This window comes from Salvelinus sp. IW2-2015, linkage group LG15 (assembly GCF_002910315.2).
Source record: "Salvelinus sp. IW2-2015 linkage group LG15, ASM291031v2, whole genome shotgun sequence".
NCBI lineage: Eukaryota > Metazoa > Chordata > Actinopteri > Salmoniformes > Salmonidae > Salvelinus > Salvelinus sp. IW2-2015.
This window is the reverse complement of record NC_036855.1, coordinates 21400530-21423236: the sequence shown is the minus strand read 5'-3', so window position 1 is coordinate 21423236 and position 22707 is coordinate 21400530. Positions and strand designations below refer to the sequence as shown.

Sequence of the window (22707 nt, the reverse complement as noted above, 5' to 3'; positions counted from 1 at the left end):
TGCTTACTTGTGAGCCCCTAACCAACAATGCAGTTTAAAAATAATATATAAAAACATATGAATAAGAAATAAAAGTAACAAGTAAATAAGGAGCAGCAGTAAAATAACAATAGCGGGACTATATACAGGGGGGTACCGGTACAGAGTCAATGTGCGGGGGCACCGGTTAGTCAAGGTAATTGAGGTAATATGTACATTTAGGTAGAGTTATTAAAGTGACTATGCATAGATGATAACAACAGAGAGTAGTAGCGGTGTAAAAAGCGTGGGCAATGCAAATAGTCTGGGTAGCCATTTGATTAGATGTTCGGGAGTCTTATAGCTTGGGGGTAGAAGCTGTTTAGAAGCCTTTTGGACCTAAACTTGGCGCTCCGGTAGCAGAGAGAACAGTCTATGACTAGGGTGGCTGGAGTCTTTGACAATTTTTAGGACCTTTCTCTGACACCGCCTGGTATAGAGGTCCTGGATGGCAGGAAGCTTTGCCCCAGTGATGTACTGGGCCGTACGTACTACCCTCTGTAGTGTCTTGCGATCGGAGGCCGAGCAGTTGCTATACCAGGCAGTGACGCAACCAGTCAGGATGCTCTCGATGGTGCAGCTGTAGAGCATGTTGAGGATCTCAGGACCCATGCCAAATCTTTTCAGTCTCCTGAGGGGGAAGAAGTTTTGTCGTGCCAGCTTCACGACTGTCTTGGACCATGATAGTTTGTTGGTGATGTGGACACCAAGGAACTTGAAGCTCTTAACCTGCTCCACTACAGCCCTGTCCTGTAGTCCACAATCATCTCCTTTGTCTTGATCACGTTGAGGGAGATGTTGTCCTGGCACCACACGGCCAGGTCTCTGACCTCCTCCCTATAGGCTGTCTTGTCGGTGATCAGGCCTACCACTGTTGTGTCATCGGCAAAGTTAATGATGGTGTTGGAGTCATGCCTGGCCGTGCAGTCATGAGTGAACAGGGTGTACAGGAGGGGCCCCTGTTTTGAGGATCAGCGTGGCGGATGTGTTGTTACCTACCCTTACCACCTGGGGGCGGCCCGTCAGGAAGTCCAGGATCCAGTTGCAGAGTGAGGTGTTTAGTCCCAAGATCCTTAGCTTATTGATGAGCTTTGAGGGCACTATGGTGTTAAACACTGAGCTGCAGTCAATGAATAGCATTCTCACATAGGTGTTCCTTTTGTCCAGGTGGGAAAGGGAAGTGTGGAGTGCAATAGAGATTGCATCATCTGTGGATCTGTTAGGGCGGTATGCAAATTGGAGTGGGTCTAGAGTTTCTGGGATAATGGTGTTGATGTGAGCCATGACCAGCCTTTCAAAGCACTTCATGGCTACAGATGTGAGTGCTACGGGTTGGTAGTCAGTCATTTAGGCAAGTTACCTTAGTGTTCTTGGGCACAGGGACTATGGTGGTCTGCTTAAACGATGTTGGTATTACAGACTCGGATAGGGAGAGATTGAAAATGTCAGTGAAGTCACTTGCCAGTTGGTCAGCGCAAGCTCGCAGTACACGTCCTGGTAATCCGTTGGGCCCTGCGGCCTTGTGAATGTTGACCTGTTTAAAGGTCTTACTCACATCGGCTGCGGAGAGCGTGATCACACAGTCTTCCCGGAACAGCCGGTGCTCTCATGCATGTTTCAGTGTTTTTTTGCCTCGAAGCAAGTATAGAAGGAGTTTAGCTCATCTGGTAGGCTCGTGTCACTGGGCTGCTCTCGGCTGTGCTTCCCTTTGTAGTCTGTAATGGTTTGCGAGCCCTGCCACATCCGCCGAATGTCAGAGCCGGTGTCGTACGATTTGATCTTAGTCTGTATTGACACTTTTCCTGTTTGATGGTTCGGGGGTTATAGCGGGATTTCTTATAAGCTTCRGGGTTAGAGTCCCGCTCCTTGAAAGTGGCAGCTCTAGCTTTTTAGCTCAGTGCGGATGTTGCCTGTAATCCATGGCTTCTGGTTGGAGTATGTACGTATAGTCACTGTGGGGGGGACGTCATCGATGCACTTATTGATGAAGCCAATGACTGATGTGGTGCACTCCTCAATGCCCTCGGAGGAATCCCAGAACATATTCCTGTCTGTGCTATCAAAACAGTCCTGTAGCTTAGCATCTGCTTCATCTGTCCACTTTTTTTAATGATGGAGTCACTGGTGCTTCCTGCTTTCATTTTTGTTTGTAAGCAGGAATCAGGAGGATAGAATTATGGTCAGATTTGCCAAATGGAGGGTGAGGTAGAGCTTTGTATACGTCTCTGTGTGTGGAGTAAAGGTGGTCCAGAGTTGTTTTTACCTCTGGTTGCACATTTAACATGCTGATAGAAATTGGTAAGACTTATTTAAGTTTCTCTGCATTAAAGTCCCCAGCCACTAGGAGTGCCGCCTCTGGGTGAGCGTTTTCCTGTCTGCTTATGGCGGAATACAGCTCATTGAGTGCAGTCTTATTGCCAGCTTCAGTTTGTGGTGGTGTGTAGACAGCCACGAAAAATACAGATGAAAACTCTCTAGGTAGATAGTGTGGTCTACAGCTTATCATGAGCTACTCTACCTCAGGCGAGCAAAACCTTGACTTCCTTAGATATCGTGCACCAGCTGTTATTTACAAAAATACATAGTCCGCCGCCCCTTGTCTTACCAGACGCCGCTGTTCTATCTTGCCGATACAGCGTATAACCAGCCAGCTGTATGTTGATAATGTCTTCGTTCAGCCACGACTCCATGAAGCATAAGATATTACAGTTTTTAAAGTACCGTTGGTAGTTTAATCTTCTGCGTAAGTTATCGATTTTATTTTCCAACGATTGCATGTTTGCTAGCAGAATGGAAGGCAGTGGGAGTTTATTAGATCGCCTACGAATTCTCAGAAGGCAGCACGCCCTCCGGACCCTTTTTCATCGCCTTCTCTTCACGCAAATGATAGGGATCTGGGCCTGTTCCCGGGAAAGCACTAAGTCATTCACGTCGGACTCGTTAAAGGGAAAAAAAGGATTCTGACAGTTTGTGGTGAGTAATCTCAGTTCTGATGTCCAGAAGTTATTTGCGGTCATAAGAGGTGGTAGCAGCAACATTATGTACAAAATAAGTTTTTTTTAAATAAGTTACAAACAACGCAAAGAAATTAACAAAAAAATACATTTTGGATAGGAACACGTAAAACGTCAGCCTTCTTCTCCGGCACCATCTTAGCGCCCGGAGAATAATAGTGAAGACATGAAATAACACATATGGAATCATGTAGTAACCAAAAAGGTGTTAAACAAATCAAAATATATTTGAGATTCTTGAAAGTAGCCACTCTTTAACTTGATGACAGCTTTGCACACTCTTGACATTATCTCAACCAGCTTCCCCTGGAATGCTTTTCCAACKGTCTTGAAGTAGTTCACACATATGCTGAGCACTTGTTGGCTGCTTTTCCTTCATGAGGTAGTCACCTGGAATGCATTTCAATGAACAGGTGTGCATTGTTAAATGTTCATTTTATGGAATTTCTTTCCTTCTTAATGCGTTTGAGCCAATCAGTTGTGTTGTGACAAGGTAGGGGTGGTATACAGAAGATAGTCCTATTTGGTAGTCCATATTATGACAAGAATAAGCAAAGAGAGACGGTCCATCAATACTTTAAGACATGAAGGTCAGTCAATTTCAAGAACTTTGCAAGTTTATTCGCGTGTAGTTGCAAAAACCATCAGGAGCTTTGATGAAACTAGCTCTCATGAGGACCGCCACAGGAAAGGAAGACCCAGTGTTACCTCTGCTATAGAGGATAAGTTCATTAGAGTTACCAGCCTCAGAAATTGCAACTCTGCTTCACAGAGTTTAAGGTACAGTAATCTCAACATAAACTGTTTATCGGAGGCTGCGTGAATCAGGCCTTCATGGTTGAATTGCTGCAAGGACACCAATAAGAAGAGACTTGCTTGGGACAAGACAACACGAGCAATGGACGTTAGACCGGTGGAAATCTGTCCCATCTGGTTTGCGCTTAGTGGAACTACCATTTGTTTTTCAACATGACAATGACCCAACACACCTCCAGGCTGTGTAAGGGCTACTTGACCAAGAAGGAGAGTGATGGAGTGCTGCATCAGATGACCTGGCCTCCACAATCACCTGACCTCAACCCAATTGAGATGGTTTGGGATGAGTTGGACTGCAAAGTGAAGGAAAAGCAGCCAACAAGACTGTTGGAAAAGCATTCCATGTGAAACTGGTTGAGAGAATGCCAACAGTGTGCAAAGCGGTCATCTATGCAAATTGGTGGCTTCATTGAAGAATCTAAAATCAAAAATATATTTTGATTAAAAAATAAATAAATTCTTACTACATGATTCCATATGTGTTATTTCATAGTTTTGATGTCTTCACTATTATTCTACAATGTAGAAAATAGTAAAAATAAAGAAAAACCCTTGAATGAGTACGTGTGTCCAAACTCTTGACCTGTACTGTGTATATATATCAGTATGTAAGGGATAATCAATGAGTATGCGTTCTATCGAAAGTAATGAACAACATGGAAGGTGTGTGTCATGACACCCTAGCTGAGTGGAACTATTATTTTCAGAGTTGATTATCCCTCTTATACCATGGCTATAATTGACCACATTTGCCGGTAGTAGCTAGCAAGTTTACTAGAGTGCTACAGTAGTTGCCATGGTAACCAAATAACTAAGACTTGCTAGTTTAGCTAACCAAACCGTCAGTCCTACCTTGCAATTATGAAAATCGAATTCAACAATGCCAAAAATGTTTTCAATTCGACTTTTACTTTCAAAAGCAGCTCAAACATAAGAAGAACTATAGGCATTGAATTCTAACATGCAAATATACAGTGCATTATTTAAGCAATAAGGCCAGAGGGGGTGTTGTAAATGGCCAATATACCCCGGCTAAGGGCTGTTGTTAGCATGACGCAATGCGGTGTGCCTGGATACAGCCCTTAGCCGTGGTATATTGGCTATATACCACAAACCCCCGAGGTGCCTTATTAAGTAATAATGCCAGAGAAGCCGGTGTTTGGAGGATATATTGGCACGGGTGTTAGGCTCGAGACTAAGACCTCCAAACAACGGCTTCAAAGGAGCTTATCACTCAATAAGGCACCTCAGGGATTTGTGGTATATGGCCAATATACCATGGCTGGGTATCCCTTTCCTACGCATGCCTTTGCTAAGCACTTCTCAGTAGGTGGTATTCAGACTTACCTTGTGCAGGTGCGTAACAGGCTTTGCATGCATGGTTTCCTTGCACGCGCTGAATACATTTAATTCAACCACTGAAAACCCTCAACAGATTTTCTCATGGAGTTTTCATTCAATAGGGTTTTCAGTACATTTATCTAAAGCCATCCCTGTAAATTTGGTGTACCTTTTTTAGGGTTAGGAAAGTATATTTATGCCAAATACTTTAAAAAATTTGTTTTGGAGAGCCTTTATGCACAAAATATAATGGTGAATAAAAAATGCAGTTTGATTCATCCTGAAAGTTGCCATATTCAGTTGTTCAATACATGAAATATTGGAAAGTGAGAAAAGTGTACAATAAGGGTTGAACAGTAGCCCTATAAATCTACCCGAATAATCCTCARTAATCGTGAAACTGTGATGACAACGCTCCAGTCGTCGTGAACTGTGCGCCAGGCTCCAGGGTTTAATTAGGTGATAATGACGAGAAGCCGGTGTTTGGAGGATGTATTGGCACTGGTGTTGTGCTTTGAAGGCATTATCACTTTTATACAACAGGTTACCAACATATTCAAATAATGATTGACATATTTCATTAAAAAAATTATTTTGTTGAATTTATTCATACTATTTCATCCTTCCACAAGGTATAGTCCCGGCACAAATCTAGGGTTGCTACCCAAGCTGGCTGGTCGTTTGTTCTATCGATTCAGTTGCCAGAGACGCGAACCAGTCGTTCAGTCTTTTTGTTCTGTATCTATGGAAGAGACCCAGTTGTTCGTTCTAAATGTTCCATTGCCATACTGGCTGGCAACGTTCATATCCCTTGCTTGCTAACTACGGCCAATTTACAGTCACGTCAAACAGTGCAGCCAGAATAACAACAGTAGATGCATTTTAATTTGTTTAAGTTGTTTTCTAGTGACATTTATTTAGACGTATCCATAACATAACCGTGAACGAATGAGGCGCCATTTCGCCTGGCATAGAAAATGTGTTTCTCGTCAGGGCACTGGTGTTCAGAGGAGCTAGCCAACAACACAGCTAACGCAATCACTTCAAACTGTAGCTGTAAAGACTGCAAACTAGCTGCACTTCGTTTCYTTTTACCTTTTTTCAATTRACATTTCTTTGTATATGTCCATAAAAATGATGCCAGCTGATTTTAAGGATTTCAACTGGCTGAGAAACGCTGCGACCGACTCCCGACATGTTCATTACTATGGGACAGCTGGAGATCGAATTTGAATATTGAAACAATGCTGCAAATGAGATACAGACTGCAAGGTTTATACAAATATCTGTTGTTGACAACTAAATGTTAGTCTAAATGAAATATGAGATAATGTATAGATGCTTTTTATAGTAGAGCTCATGTTTATAAATTGACTTGCTGGGCTGATGAGACAGTGGATTGCGCAGAGTAAATAGGCATTTTATAGTCATGGATTTAGCCAGTGGTAACTTGTGGAATAGACATAATGTGGTAATTTTAATGTGGTTTTAACCAATCAGCATTCAGGATTAGACCCACCCGCTGTGTAATTGCTATTATAAACTGGTTACCAACCTAATTAGAGCAGTGAAAATAGATGTTTTGTCATACCCTTTGTATACCACGTTTTTTCAGCCAATCAGCATTAAGGTCTCAAACCACCCAGTTTATAAAGGGAAATAATGCATTCTCTAGAATACCAATCCGAAACAAGTATTCAACAACGCCATGGTATAAACATACAGTTGAAGTCGGAAGTTTACATACACTTAGGTTGTAGTCATTAAAACTCATTTTTCAACCACTCCACAAATTTCTTGTTAACAAACTATAGTTTTGGCAAGTCAGTTAGGACATCTACTTCGTGCATGACACAAGTAATTTTTCCAACAATTGTTTACACACTGATATTATTCACTTAAATTCACTGTATCACAATTCCAGAAGTTTACATACACTAAGTTGATATGCCTTTTAAACAGCTTGGAAAATTCCAGAAAATGATGTCATGGCTTTAGAAGCTTCAGATAGGCTAATTGACATAATTTGAGTCAATTGGAGGTGTACCTGTGGATGTTTTCAAGGCCTACCTTCAAACTCAGTGCCTCTTTGCTTGACATCATGGGAAAATCAAAAGAAATCAGCCAAGACCTCAGAAAAAACATTGTAGACCTCCACAAGTCTGGTTCATGCTTGGGAGCAATTTCCAAACGCCTGAAGGTACCACGTTCATCTGTACAAACAATAGTACGCAGTATAAACACCATAGGACCACGCAGCCGTCATACCGCTCAGGAAGGAGATGCGTTCTGTCTCCTAGAGATGAACGTACTTAGGTGTGAAAGTGCAAATCAATCCCAGAACAACAGCAAAGGACCTTGTGAAGATGCTGGAGGAAACAGCGTACAAAAGTATCTATATCACAGTAAAATGAGTGCCTATACTCGACATAACCTGAAAGGCCACCCAGCAAGGAAGAAGCAACTGCTCCAAAACCAGCATAAAAAGCCAGACTACGGTTTGCAACTGCACATGGGACAAAGTGTAACGTTTTGGAGAAATGTCTCTGCGTCTGATGAACACCAAATACGAATCTGTTTGGCATAATCGACCATCGTTATGTTTGGAGGAAAAAGGGGGATGCCTTGCAAGCCGAACGACACCATCCAACCGTGAACAACGGGGGTGGCAAGCAATCATGTTGTGGAGGTGCTTTGCTGCAGGAGGGACTGATGCACTTTGATGACATCATGAGGAAGAAAATTATGTGGATAAATTGAAGCAATGTCTCAAGACATCAGTCAGGAAGTTAAAGCTTGGTCGCAAATGGTCTTCCAATGACAATCGCCCCAAGCAACTTCAAAGTTGTGGCAAAATGGCTTAAGGACAACAAAGTCAAGGTAATGGGTGGCCATCACAAAGCCCTGCACTCAATCCTATAGAAAATTTGTGGGCAGAACTGAAAAAGCATGTGCAATCAAGGAGGCCTACAAACCTGACTGTTAACAGCTCTGTCAGGAGGAATGGGTCAAAATTCGCCCAACTTATTGTGGGAAGCTTGTGGAAGGCTACCCAAAACGTCTGACCCAAGTTAAACAAAAGGCAACGCTCCCAAATACTAATTGAGTGTATGTAAACTTCTGACCCACTGGGAATGTGATGAAAGAAATAAAAGCTGAAATAAATCATTCTCTCTACTATTATTCTGACGTCTCACATTCATAAAATAAAGTGGTGATCCTAACTGACCTAAGACAGGAGATTTTTTACTTGGAATGTATGTCAGAAATTGTGAAAAACTGAGTTTAAATGTATTTGGCTAAGGTGTATATAAACTTCCGACTTCAACTGTATATATAATAGTGCAAATGGTACACACACACATTTTCATTTTCTTTATTCAAGTACTTTACATAGAAATAACAAAAACAATTGCGTTACAACAAACTGAAGTGCCAAGTTAACAATGAGGGGAGTACATCTCCCCACCACAAAAGGATAATACATTTCATTACAATATTCAGAATTTATATTAGGACCTTATTATAAGGTAATAGAAAAACATGAAGTAAGACAATCCACAACATTTTCAACAAGACCTCTTGTTTTCTTWAAAAAAAATAAACCCAGTGTGTTTTCCAAAATGTCCATATTTGTAGCTCCGTAGTTTGTCCCCTTTTACTTATGTTTTTGTTGTAATCATTATTTTCATGCATAATAAAATCATTTAGCACCACCTTTTAGAACGTGAAGGTGGCTCTAAACATGGTTGGAACATTTTCGTGCACATGCAAACAAGAAGATATAATGAAAAGCAAACACAGGAGATAACAAAGAAACATTTCCCCAAAACATTTCAGTGCCATCTACCAAAGATTAACCTACTCTAGTATGGACCACCTTGAAAATGTCTGGTACCATCCTCAAAATGTGCATTTAGGATAGATTGCTATCCAAAAAAATGTTTTATTAATTTTTGGGTTATTATTATGAGATGAGCTGCCAGTCATTTATCCTGGTACAAAAGTGGTCATGGAGGTTTTGTGTGGAATGTTTACTTTCAGTCTTTTATGACCTTGCACAAAGGCAGCTTTACAGGGAGTAAATTAATGAGTAAACACGGACATCAGCACAGGGATGCCTTGAGCTGTAAGCTGACTGAGGTCACATTTACATTTTGTTACTTTTGTGGAGTTCTCATCGCATATTGTTCCTAATCACCCAACCTTGCATCCCAATTTGGCACAAACATGGCTGTTAAGGTTGGCTCGAGTCCAGGACTGAGCAGAGAACTATCAGGATGATGAGAAGATATGAAGGGAGATCTCTTATTTAAATCTCTTACACACTTAACGTATCCTCTAAAATCATACCAGTTCAAGACAAATACAAAAAGGAAAACAGTCTTGAAAGTACTGTGTTCAGGTCATATGGGACAAAGAAAGCACTATTGAATCATGATTCATGAGGACAGTTTTTGATTTCAGACCTTTTTACAGTGATTTTATATTTAACAGTAATGTGAAATAAAAATGTACAATTGTTAAATGTAATATAGACCATGCTTTTACACTGAAATTTGCATGAGTCAGAAATATGACAGATGTCAACATCCCCTTGTAATTACATGTCTTTGGGTGACAGATTAAAGTATGTTGGCGTATTCTCCTCTCTTCCGAGCAAAACTTCAACTCTTCTCACCGAGAGCTAGATAAACACAYTATTCTTTAAAACCAAACCTCATTCACCATAAACTTAACATTTGAACCCTCACATACGAGCATCAAATGCACAGGGCTGCCATATGATCTCTGAAAACTGTCTTTGTTATTCTACTCTTACTACAAGGCTTTGTTGCTGAACCATGTTGGCTGAATGAAAAGGTACAGAATAAGTCTGAGGATATTTTGCTCATTATCGATGTGCCCTTAAAAAATGAAGTCATCATTCTAAACCAGAAGAGGATGAAACAATATCCCAAATCAGCAAATAATGTCTACACCAAATCCTTAGACATTTCTTGTTCCACTGATTAAAAATATAAACGCAACATGTAAAATGTTGGTCCCATGTTTCATGAGCTGAAATAAAAGATCCCAGAAATGTTCCATACGCACAAAAATATTATTTTTCTCCAATTTTGTGCACAAATTTGTTGACATCCCTATTACTGAGCATTTCTCCTTTTCCAAGATAACCCATCCACCTGACAGGTGTGGTATATCAAAAAGCTGATTGAACAGCATGATCATTACACAGGTGTAATTTGTGCTGGGGACAATAAAAGGCCACTCTAAAATGTTCAGTTTTGTCACACAACACAATGCCACAGATTTCTCAAGTTTTGAGGGAGCATGCAATTGGCATGCTGACTGCAGGAATGTCCATTAGAACTGTTGCCAGAGCATTGCATGTTCATTTCTCTACCATAAGCCGCCTCCAACGTCATTTTAGAGAATTTATCCGTATGTCCAACCGGCCTCGCAACCGCAGACCACGTGTACAACGCTAGCCCAGGGCCTCCACATTCAGCTTCTTCACTTGTGGGATCATCTGAAACCAGCCACCCGGACAGCTGATGAAACAGAGGAGTATTTCTTTCTGTAATAAAGCCCTTTTGTGGGGAAAACCTCATTCTGAGTGGCTGGGCCTGGCTCCCAAGTGGATGGGCCTATGTCCTCCCAGGCCCACCCTTGGCTGCACCCCTGCCCAGTCATGTAAAATCCACAGATTAGGGCCTAATGAATTTATTTCAATTGGCTGATTTCCTTATATGAACTGTAACTCAGTAAAATTGTTGCATATTGCATTTATATTTTATTCAGTATAGATTGTATTTGCCCTTTCCACCTGTGAGCCAATCCCGTCTCAGCTGTTGAGAATTTCATCCCTTCAATTACCCAGAGAAGTTAAGATGGATACACTTGCTTATGCACACACTTTTAACATTAAAGGCCATAACTGAATATTCCAAGCCATACATACAGTTTTCTTCACTTAGCTTAAGGCAAATCCCACTTCAAATGATACATGTTTTGAATCAATACAGACCAGTGTTATTTGAATATCATTATAGATGGACTGTAATCATCTACATTCCCCTTCTATATCGTTTATTTTTCCACTTACTACTATTCACTTGCTAACTAATCATGATCAGTGAACTATCCTTTTTAAATTCCTGCCATTCATCAAACTAGCTCAAGCAAAGTCCTGGAAATATTAATAATTGGCACCAGGAATACAACTGTCCTAAAATGCACTTCAGAAAGCAATTGATTTAAATAATAAGTGAGATGATACTGTATGTGTGAACTCGCCAAGTCTGTCAGACAATGCAAGGGGCCTGTTCATTTACCCATTTACAGTAGATGAACTGGAGAAAGACACTCTGGGGCCAAATTAATTGGAAAATAAGTGGACACTTGCCAGGAAGCCTAGCAATGAAAACCAGTTTGCACAGGAAAGAGGAAATGTGGCCTTGGAAGCACATTGGAGAATGCTGTAATTTAGTGAGCAACGCATTTATAAATCCTTGTTTTTGACCTTTTGTTGAAATTTTTAAATCAAGATTTGTGAAAGTTTTTGCTATCAGGCACAGCTGCTATGACAATAAGTAATCCATATCAAACACACAGAGAACACATTTGACTGTGGTGCATTAATTATCGCGCACAGGGCCAGATGGGGTAAAATAACTGCCCTTTCAGGGGACATCAGAGAAACGCCAAGACCAAAGCTGACTAGACCATTGAGCACAGTGAAGACAACACTCAAATGTAGTGGATCAATTCCCAAACAGTTTGGATTTACATCCCTCAAATGAATTGTAGTACATTATTACCTATACATTGTTATCATTAATGAAATTATAAGATTATATGATTTGACTATCTGTTTAATGATTTTATATATTTGACACACATGAGTGCATTTTTTAAATCAGTGTGTCCCAAGATTATTGTAAGAAATGTATTTATCTGAATCTAAAGTAATTCAAATAGCGTAGCCTTCAGTCAATGCCAGACTTGCCACTTGTAAGACTGTATATTGCATACTGATATAAAAATCCATGTGGATAGTGAAAAATGTTGCAGACTGTGTACTAGGCTTCTTTTTTTCAATATATTTGTCTGAACTTTGGAATCCATACATTACAGGTTTGTTTGCAATTGAAATACAAAGATTTTTGTTTATTTAGTTTAAGAACACAGTGTTTCCTCAAACCACTTTCTGCTAAGAACCCTATACTAGGTACAAATAATATTAGATGGTTTTGAAATGGAAGATTTCAAAACAATCTAATGGTTTTTCTAATGGTTTTTCTAATGGTTTTGGATTTCAAACCCCATTTGGCACTGTGTCAATGCTCAAGTCTTTTGCAATGACTTGTGTTCACAAAACTTTCTGCATTGTCATTACTTTACAAGAAGCATTTTAAGACACCTTCTGCACAAGCATTCAGTCAATAAGAAATGTGTGTATGTATACATTTGTTTTTATATATTGTACGTCTACATACACATGCATACAAATGCACAATTTAATACTGAAGTATATGGTGCCTTTGACAGTCTGGGTATAAAAGTTGAAGTACCTGTATATATCTCTCACTATACAAAAAATTATAATCATTTTAAATTCAGGATCTCTCAAAATAGTAGGTGTAAACATGGCAATACCATGTAGATTCTATAGTACTTCTTAAAGATGTTGCTCGTTGTAACAATATGCAAAACATTTTATTTTACAATATCTCTAATTACATGAATATAACTGGCAGGTCTCTCAGTGAATGCACAGATAAAAGACCCTCTTCATCTCTGCTGTTATTCAGAAATGTTGTTGACTTGCAGTATAGATGCAGGTATTTCAATGTTTCAGTCTTATTCTCTGCGCTCTTAGCATTTCACTTAAAGTTTGGTCAAGTGTGTCTTTTAAATACACATATAAATGTGACCAAGGGGAACCCTTGGAAGATAGACGGTAATATATATATTTTTAAAGCAACATAAGCACTAAACTTAAAATATAGATTTTTGTTTTATCTTGGGTATCTTAATAAGCTTTCTGTCATGGATTTGTGTAATTTGTAGTGAATATGTTACATTCTTCATCAGTTAATGAAGATTTAGCATTAATGTTGCAATCCATTTTATTTAGTGTGCATCAGACGACAATAGATTACCACCAAAGACTGGTCCATTGAACACAGGATTGGGTTTGGATGGACAAAACCAATGATTCATGTGGMTTTTTTTTATGCTGATGTTTTTGAGTTTATAGCAAAAGGAGTTTGACCAACTGAGTTGTAACTGTGATACTTATAATTGCTCTAATTATAATAAAATTAAAATWAAAATGTATTTTGGGGCTAACGTTAACAATCTGCCTTAAATCAATGTCGGAAACATAGTTTATGTCTTTGTAATGTTTGGTTAATCCCAGGCACAATTAAGAAAACAAACTTAGCAGTATTATCCCAAATGTTTGGCACATTCTTTTGAGAAACAATAATAATAAAAAAAAATGTGTAAAGTATTTTACAACAAAAAGACAAGGCAATGGAATGTGCAGCAAATAAGGTATCAACAACAGTACACAAATACAACCAATTGCACTTTTAAACAACCAGATGAAATAAATGCATACATCCCAAACATAGCTCACCTTATTCTACGCCCAGTTGTAATTCAATCTAAACCCAAATTATAATTTTTTMGAATCCCATCACATCCAAGATTTTTGGTGAATTTCTCAGAAAACATGATAAAGTATGACTTCAGAAACTTGAATATCATTATCAAAGATATGCCATGTCCTCTTGGACAGCCGGTGCCATGATGCCCCTCTGCTTGCAAACATTCACACAGTTGCTGTCCCTCCCGTCTATGTCCTCTTCTTCCCCTACTCTTACAAGATAACATCTCCAAATAGAGGAGGGAAATATTACATGGAAATAGAAATGAAAAAAGATGGAGTGTAAGAGAAAGAGAGAGAAAGAGTCACCTATTTGTCTCATTGTGGATAGGATCCCTCCCTCCCCAGTCTTATGTTAGGGCATGGTGATGGTCCATCCTAAGCACAGGTAGTGACAGTCATGATGTTGCCACTGCTGGGCCCCCCACTGCCACCACAGGAACTGGGGGGTGAGCTGTGGCTGCCAGCCGCTCCACTCCCCTTGTCGGCCGGCTTCTTGTCCTTCTGCTTGAGGTGAACTTTGGCATGTCTCTTGCGCTCATCACTCCGGGCAAACTTGCGTCCACAGAATTCACAGGAGAAGGGCTTCTCGCCCGTGTGCGTGCGGATGTGGGTAGTCAGGTGGTCGCTTCGGCTGAAGGAGCGCATACATATGCGGCACTGGAAGGGTTTGTGACCCGTGTGGATGCGGAGGTGGCGTGTCAGTTCATCTGAACGGGAGAAGCGTCTGTCACAGTTTTCTGCTGGGCAGGCATGTGGCCGCTCATGCACAGGGGTTTTGCTGGGCCGGTTTGGGTACTTCCGTGGTCGGATTGGTTTGAGTGTTAGTGTCTGTGGTGGCTGGTGGTGCTGAGGAGCATGCTGCTGCCCGCCCATGAAACCTGGATGAATCTGCTTGTCTTTGAATGCGCGAATGGTCTCTAGTGGTGTGATGGGTGGGGGGTTGACACGAATGGGGTCCATGGACTGGAAAGGCTTGTGCTCCATCATGCCAACCTCACCCTGATGATGGAAGAGGTTATAGTCTGGGATCATAGAGAAAAGGCTCCCGTCCATGGAGGGCTTGGAGGTGGTGTGGTAGTCATTGCTGGGGTAGCCGAGGGTAGTGCTGGTAGCAGGACTGTGGTGGAAGGAGACCTGATCCTGGTACAGCTCGCTGCAGGTGGAATAAGCAGGCAGTGGCGGACCATAGACCTGCTCCATATCTGAGGACTGGCCGCCCATGCTGGCTCCAGAGGACGATGTCTGTGTGGTGATAGTGCCAGGCGACGGGGAGACGCCCAAGATCCCAGCACTTACTAAACTAATGATATTGTTGTCTGAACACCAGCCAGAGCCCCCCATTCCACCCGACGGAGGAGTATCGAAGGCAAACTTCCCCAAATAGGTGACAGGCTGCCCGCTGCGGCTGGACTGGAAGCTAGAGCCGTACTGGATCTCTGCATTTCCCTTATCACTTCCCATCCCCAGATCCATGATATTATCTGGATGAAAGGGAAACAAATTGAAGTAGAGTGTCAATGAATAGTTCACCCAGCTGTTATAACATGTTAGAAACCTGTTAGAAAAAAAACATACGTGAAAGTGTGCAGTACTACTAGTACAGAAAAGTTTGAGTCTAGAAGCTACTAGACTATGATAAATATGAACCTGCTTGATATTTCAGTCAGAGTCCTCGATTAGTCCGAAATTCAGCTTCTCTGCATATCTCTAAAAATAGTCTGCCAAGAAGAAATCTTAAAACAAAGCAGTCCAATCCAGTTCATTAGGAAAAAGTGAGCGGTGGTGTCAGACCTGCAAGTTTATCCACTGACTTGTGCATCTGAGACAATGTTCTCTCTCTCAGATCCCACAAGCTCTCATAAATCAAGACCTAAACACCCCCCTTTGATCCAGTCATTGTATGTCCCACAGGAGGACAGCCACAGTGAATGGCAAGATCTGATTCCCTCTCAACAGGGCGTAAGCCAGACACCACTGCCAGCACTCTCACAGATACATGTATGTCCAATGTACTGTAGCTGCATGGGATTTAACAGAACATGAAATCTACACAAAATTAGCAAATTGAACTGTAAAGTTTACTTCCTACTCAGATCACTTGGTCAGCTACAGTGTACGCACATTCGGCCATAGGTCATTGGTCTTCTAGCTAAATGTTATGTTCACAGTAACTTTCTTGTTTTCTTTCACTTTTGTCAGTGTATTTATTACTAGTACTGTAGTAGCCTTTCTTAGGTACATGTGGCAGCATTACAATTATTAAATGTCATATCAGACAACTGCAATGAAAATATCCAAATGAATGCAGTTCTGAGATGGCACAGTTGTGTGCAGAGATTTTAACAGGTTTTGTGCAGACATTTTGAAAGAATTCATACATCATCAGACATAGCCTATATCAGCCCATCATTCAAGTTGCAATAAATTATACACAGGYGTGCTTATATATTCAGTCCCAGTAATTACTGTCTGTTTACCAGAATTTGGCTAAGGGCAAAGCATGATGAAACAAACAAAACCAAAACTACATATGTTTCACACAACTATTGAACACATGATGTAAATAAAAAACCTTTTGGCATATGTTTTAATTATTCTGGAGGTGAATTGAAGAAAACAAGCCTAAAAATAGCAAATGCTTAGGTGTGTGTGTTTTAGACATTAGGCTATATGAATACAAGGCAGCCATTATATCTTGCTGTAATCTTCCTCAATATTTTGACTTGAACATTTAAGCAGTGTCACGGATATTGCTCTCAAGTGAGCTGGTGTTATTGCTTTGGTGGTGAATATTGTGAGAGAACACCACTTGCACAAGGGACCTAACACCTGACTAGAGGTATCAAATAGGTACTTCAAAATGTTGCTCATCATAGTCAATAGTTATCAAAAATATATGTGATTTAAATGAGAATATGTAGTCAGATATTATATGTAATGAACATGTCACATTATAATTTATTGATGACTACCTGGCAAACCTGGTAAACACCTGGCTAACCCAATTGTGAGACATGGAAACCCTTTACATCTCTTTCATGACCTTTGTCAGAAATGTATTGATTGGTTATAAAAAAGCATGCTGTTATCTCTGGAGGATCGAGAGGTGATACTTATATCAGAGCAATTGTAATTTTAAGGGATTGGCAAACACTACTGAACTAAGTCACGGGGATGTGTAATGATAGAATATAGCTATATCAATATTATAATTAGAAGTGTGTGGTGCTGTGTTTTCAGACATTTGAAAGGTTATTTACAATTTCTAATTATTCATCTACATTTACTTTGCAAATTAATAGGCCTAACATATTGACAAATAACAAATGTCCATAGATATTCGATTATCAATATAGATCATATTAGGACAATTTTAACCATACATTGATGAACCTCTAAAGAGTAATGACACTTCAGCTGGCTATATACTTCTGTATAGTGAAATAATTAGACTACTTTACTGTACAATATTTAATTATTAAAGATTGTATAGGCCTTTATCTTTATCTTGCCGCTAACAACTCCAACAATTATTTAATGTCAAATATATTAATTTCAGTAGGCTACTATACAATTGTCATTCCTCACCTATTGAGGTCCAATTGAAATGTGTTACAGCTGTATATAGCCTACTGTCGGCTGGACATTTGAATAAAATCTGTTGGTGTGTCTGAAGCATATTGATCTGAAAACATGTATCTGCAGCTATTGCTATCAAGGATCGTTTCAATGATGATATAAAAGTGCTTCTTCTAAACTTCATTTTGGAATTGACAAACCCTTGCATTCAATTTAAACAGAATAAATTATAATTGTATGACACACATCTCCAAAAATGAAAGTTGCTGTCATCTGGAGACTTGCATTCAAGTGAGAGCAAACAAATAAATTATCTTCATAGATTTGTAGCTATATGTAGCCTAATGGTCGTAAAGCCTACAGTCTACGCGTTAGGCTATCGGCATGGGCAAGTTTGAAACGTCGGTCAAACGCCCACTTTAAAGTGGATGGCCATGCCACTCATAGTCCAATCCAAAAATAATCTCTAAATTGTCAATAAATACACAAACAGTGATGAATTAATTAATGTAATGTTAGCTAGAAATAATGAATGTCTTATGCACAGGCAATGTATGCAATGTTGTTTTGGTTACAGTGGCACATTTATTTATGGACTATCTACACAACTGTGGCTTTATCATGGTTCAATTTAAGTAAACAAAAAAGATGTAGGCCTATGCACATTCATTTATGTTTTTGTTTTGGTGATTACATTTTAATCTATGAACAATTTTTTATCTATTAATTTTTCGCCAATTTGTGCGTTTTACTTTCACTTTAAAGACATGCCAATGATTATGGGTAAGCTTTCACCAGAGCAGATAAGTTAATGTTAGGCCTATTTGCATTACTGTTTGACCTTACATGCAAATTTAAGGTTGTGAAATTGTGACAGTAGCCAGGGAAACTCATAGGCTTGGACATTGTTACGCATATTTCTGGCATAAAAGCTTGCCTCTTATAATATGGTTAACACTAACAGTTACAGCATTTGTTTTACATGTAATCGAAATAATAGTAGCCAACCATTGTGAAAAATGCTTTAAAAAAACAAAGTATTCAATCGAGATCGATTATGTGCGTAACATCCCGAAGCGCAAACAGGTGCCTGGATGATGGTCGTTGCGCGCGCTCCAAGACAACTGTTGCCGTGCCTGCATGATCTCCACAGCTGAGACGCGCTGTAGTTACAACAGAGCCTGGATAGAACATTATCCAATCACATCCCAAATAAAGTAAACTATGCTTACCTGTATTCATTTGCGAGTAGTGGTTTATAGAATCCGTATTGGTGAAAATGTTCATAGACGTCGGAATGTCCTCTTCTGGGTAAAGACTGTCAGGAATCGTGTTTATTAAACTGCTCATGGTAAGAGGGAGCTTGTCCGCCAGTTTCCCTGTCATAGCAGTTATTTAGTCTGACATAAATGGCAACGTGCAGGTATCCGAATAGAAAAATACAAAGATGATGATCTATAAGTGTTAGAGAGTGGAGAAAAAAGATTCTAGATGTTGTATCCAAGTTCCCTTCAGAGACAGCGTTGATATCTCTCCTTTGAGATATAGTAGAGCTTAACTGTCACAGGCAAATGTTATTAATATAATTACAATGAGACCTGTCATTACCTTCTTGTTTGCATGTTGTGTGTTTAAAGTCTGTGAATCAATGAAACGGTGGTGGTGGTTTCACAAGCGTAGCGCTGCTCTATATTGCTCGGATAGGGAACTCCAGCGCTTGCTGGTATTAAATAGGGGGACGGAACATTTATGTGACGTAGATGACCATTTATGGATACACAAAGCCAGACCGTACACAACACGTCACCAATGGAAGCACCTCATAGTGGAACATTATGCTGCATTCATAATCTAGTGGGAATGTGGTATTTACCATATATGACTGGGAAAAAACACTTGAAACCCATCCAAATAMTAGGCCTATTAGGAACTCGTTTATCATCCCTGACCTCCGACTTCTCCCACATGGTGAACTCTGACATAACCCACTAAGGAAATTACCTCGACAACAGCATTTTCGGCCGTTAAATGAAACTACAAAAAAATATTTATAAATAGCAATCTATTAGTACTGTTTTTGAACACTATATTTTGTGTGCGAGCATGATACCTGTAGCCTACTTTTATTTATGGTTGACACAGCTGGTTTGCCATTAGCTAATCAGCGTTTCTCAACGAGTTCAAAGCACGTGAATGCATCGAACTCGAGTTTATACAAAAAAACTGGAAATTACCACCTTCCCACTTGGTTATAAACACAGCATTATAGTCCGTTGCAGGAAGACATGTTYAAGCGAAGGATGAGCTCTGTGGAGCGAAGCCTGTGTTGGTCTGCTATGAAGCGGATCATGATTTCCTCATTGTGCAGTCGGCTACTTTGCTACCTGTTGACGAATTCACATTAATATAAAATGTTCAACTATGTGGGATAGCTTTGTAATGAAGCATGTTGTTTGATATGAGGTATTGCATTCGTCTTGCCCTCGAGAACATATTTCACTTTTATCCTTTGTCATATGAGAACACGCAACTGGACCGAGCGTCAGAATCATGCTAGTCAAAATGACATTGGAATCATCATTCATGTGTAAAGCTGCTTTTGCCGAATCATCGCAATTATTATTTCTGAGATAAAAAGTAAAATATTCCGTCCTTTACCTACTCAACCAGTTGAATCCATACACAATACTGGTGCCGGAGACAACTGTGCGTAAAAGTATGGAGAGGGCATGTCAGCTCTTCTCTTGAAATCTGGAAATGTTTTAGCGTGATTTAAGTCATGAATACTATTTTCACATCTTAAATGTATCTAGGGTGTTATACACATGTATTGCATTATTACACATGATAGTAAAATTAAAATAATGGCTTTATAGCCTACAATATCAGTATGGAGGCAAATAAAGATTTTAGGGACGTACAATACAATTCAGACTTTTGATTAGAGTGGGCTGTTGCWCCACACTGGCTTCTTGACGTTGACCTGTATACAGTACAGCAGTCCTGCTTGAACTTGTCCTCCCTTTATTTAAAAATAAAGTCTGAGAAATGTCATCCATACACTGTGCATGATGACACATAGTTTGCCCAACATAATGCACAGGGGTTTGATTGTCCTTCTACTCTTTAAAACCCCTTTCATGCAACAACACTGGTTTACAAATACAGTAATTGTCAGAGTTAATAGCATGTAAATATTGCAAGCGCTCTGTGAATCCACAGGCTTGCTCTGACTTTGAGAGCCAAGTTGCCGCTAAAGTGGAAACTCCAAATAAGGCATTGATCCGGCACCGCCCCTTGTCTGTATTTGGTTAGTAAAGTTCCGGTTAAGCCACTGGTAGGTGGAAAATAGATCGGAACCCACAGACATTAAATGAACCGCAGACGACAAAACGTCATGGGTCATAATTCACCAATTTGAGGAACCTGAAAGACAGAATGTTGTTTCTTACCTAATTAATATACAATCCCTTGTTTGTATTACTTGATAGAACTGTTTAAAAATGTCCATATGACAGTGTGGGCTTAGTAGGCTTGTGAAATCACCTCTGTAGGACACTGACTACTATTGGGCTATTACTAAGATACTACAAGCTACTACCGCTATACTGATGACAATAACAATAGTATGGCCAGACAAACATAACTGGCCACTGCTCTACGGCAACATATTCAAATCATTATTTTCATATTCAAATCATTCTAAACTCTCAATAATGCTGAGTGGTGTGTGTGTGTATATATGATCACATTTGTTTGAAAAAAGAAAATGTGATGGACATTTCTGAGCTTGATTATTTAAGAATGAGAGATTAAACAGTCTTGTATTAGCTCACAGACACTCCTAATAAACTGAACATAGAGTGTGTGTGTGGGTGAAAGTCTGAATCATGCTCAGTGTGTTAGGGGCTTTTTACTAACAGATCTCACAGGGAAGACCTGTGTCCCATCCCTCTACAGGCTATGTGGAACAGTCAGTGAGTAGGTGAGCCATGTGGTGACAAATTGTCATCTGTGGATTATTTTCAGTGTCCTCACTGCACTATAAATACAGTCAGATCAGGGATATTAAGAGTTATCTGGATTACATTTTCTCTAGGGGAGGCAGGTAGCCTAGTGGTTAGAGTGTTGGCCCAGTAACCGAAAGGTTGCTGGATCGAATCCCTGAGCTAACAAGGTAAAAATCTGTCGTTCTGCTCCTGAATAAGGCAGTTAATCCCACTGTTCCCCGGCCGTCATTGTAAATAAGAATTTGTTCTTAACTGACTTGCCTAGTTAAATAAATAAAATATATTGTTTCATTGAAGCAAGCAACACTGGACCCTGCATGAGAGCCCCAGCTATTCCAGGACGACTGTGTGATCACGATCGCCGTAGCCGATGTGAGTTAAACCTTAAAATAGGTTAACATTCACAAGGCCGCAGGGCCAGACGGATTACCAGGACACATACTCAGAGCATGCGTGGACCAGCTGGCAAGTGTCTTCACTGACATTTTCAACCTCTCCCTGACCTACATGTTTCAAGCAGACCACCATACTCCCTGTGCCCAAGAATGACCAAGGTAACCTGTCTAAATTACTATCGCCCCTTAGCACTCACATCTGTAGTCATGAAATGCTTTGAAAGGCTGGTCATGGCTCATATCAACACCATCATCCCAATAAGAGCATCTTTACTGGCTGCATCCTGCTTGGTATGGAAAGTGTTTGGCATCTGACCGCAAGGCACTACAGAGGGTAGTCCCTACGGCCCAGTACATCACTGGGGCCAAGCTCCCTGCCATCCAGGACCTCTATACCAGGTGGTGTCAGAGGAAGGCCTTACAAATTGTCAAAGACTCCAGCCACCCTAGTCATTGACTGTTCTCTCTGCTACCACACGGCAAGCGGTACAGGTGCGCCAAGTCTGGGACAAAAAGGCTCCTGAACACCTATTACCCCCAAGCCATAAGACTCCTGAACATTTAATCAAATGGCTACCTGGACAATTCGCATTGACCCCTTGTTATAATTTTTTTTTTTTTACTGACATTCATGCACTGGCTCTATGCACACTCACTGGACTCTTGACACACACTCACACATACTGTAGACACACTTTCACACTCTTCACATACACTGCTGCTACTCTGTTTGATATCTATCCTGATCCTGGGAACAGTGGATTAACTGCCTAACATCAAGGCGGTGACCCGTTCCTGTAGGTTCATGCTCTACAACAGGGGTGTCAAAGTCAAATGGACGGAGGGCCAAA

General features: G+C 40.3%; 1 protein-coding gene across 1 annotated transcript; it reads right to left on the bottom strand.

Moving 5' to 3' along the window:
• Positions 1 to 8551: 8551 nt before the first annotated feature.
• Positions 8552 to 19136, bottom strand: LOC111973768 (early growth response protein 3). Its single transcript, XM_024001171.2, has 2 exons — positions 18684 to 19136; positions 8552 to 15353 (listed from the first exon to the last, which is right to left on the bottom strand). The coding sequence occupies exons 1-2, from the start codon at positions 18835 to 18837 to the stop codon at positions 14248 to 14250; spliced, it is 1260 nt and encodes a 419-aa protein (XP_023856939.1). The 5' UTR covers positions 18838 to 19136; the 3' UTR covers positions 8552 to 14247.
• Between the last annotated feature and the right edge of the window lie 3571 nt (positions 19137 to 22707).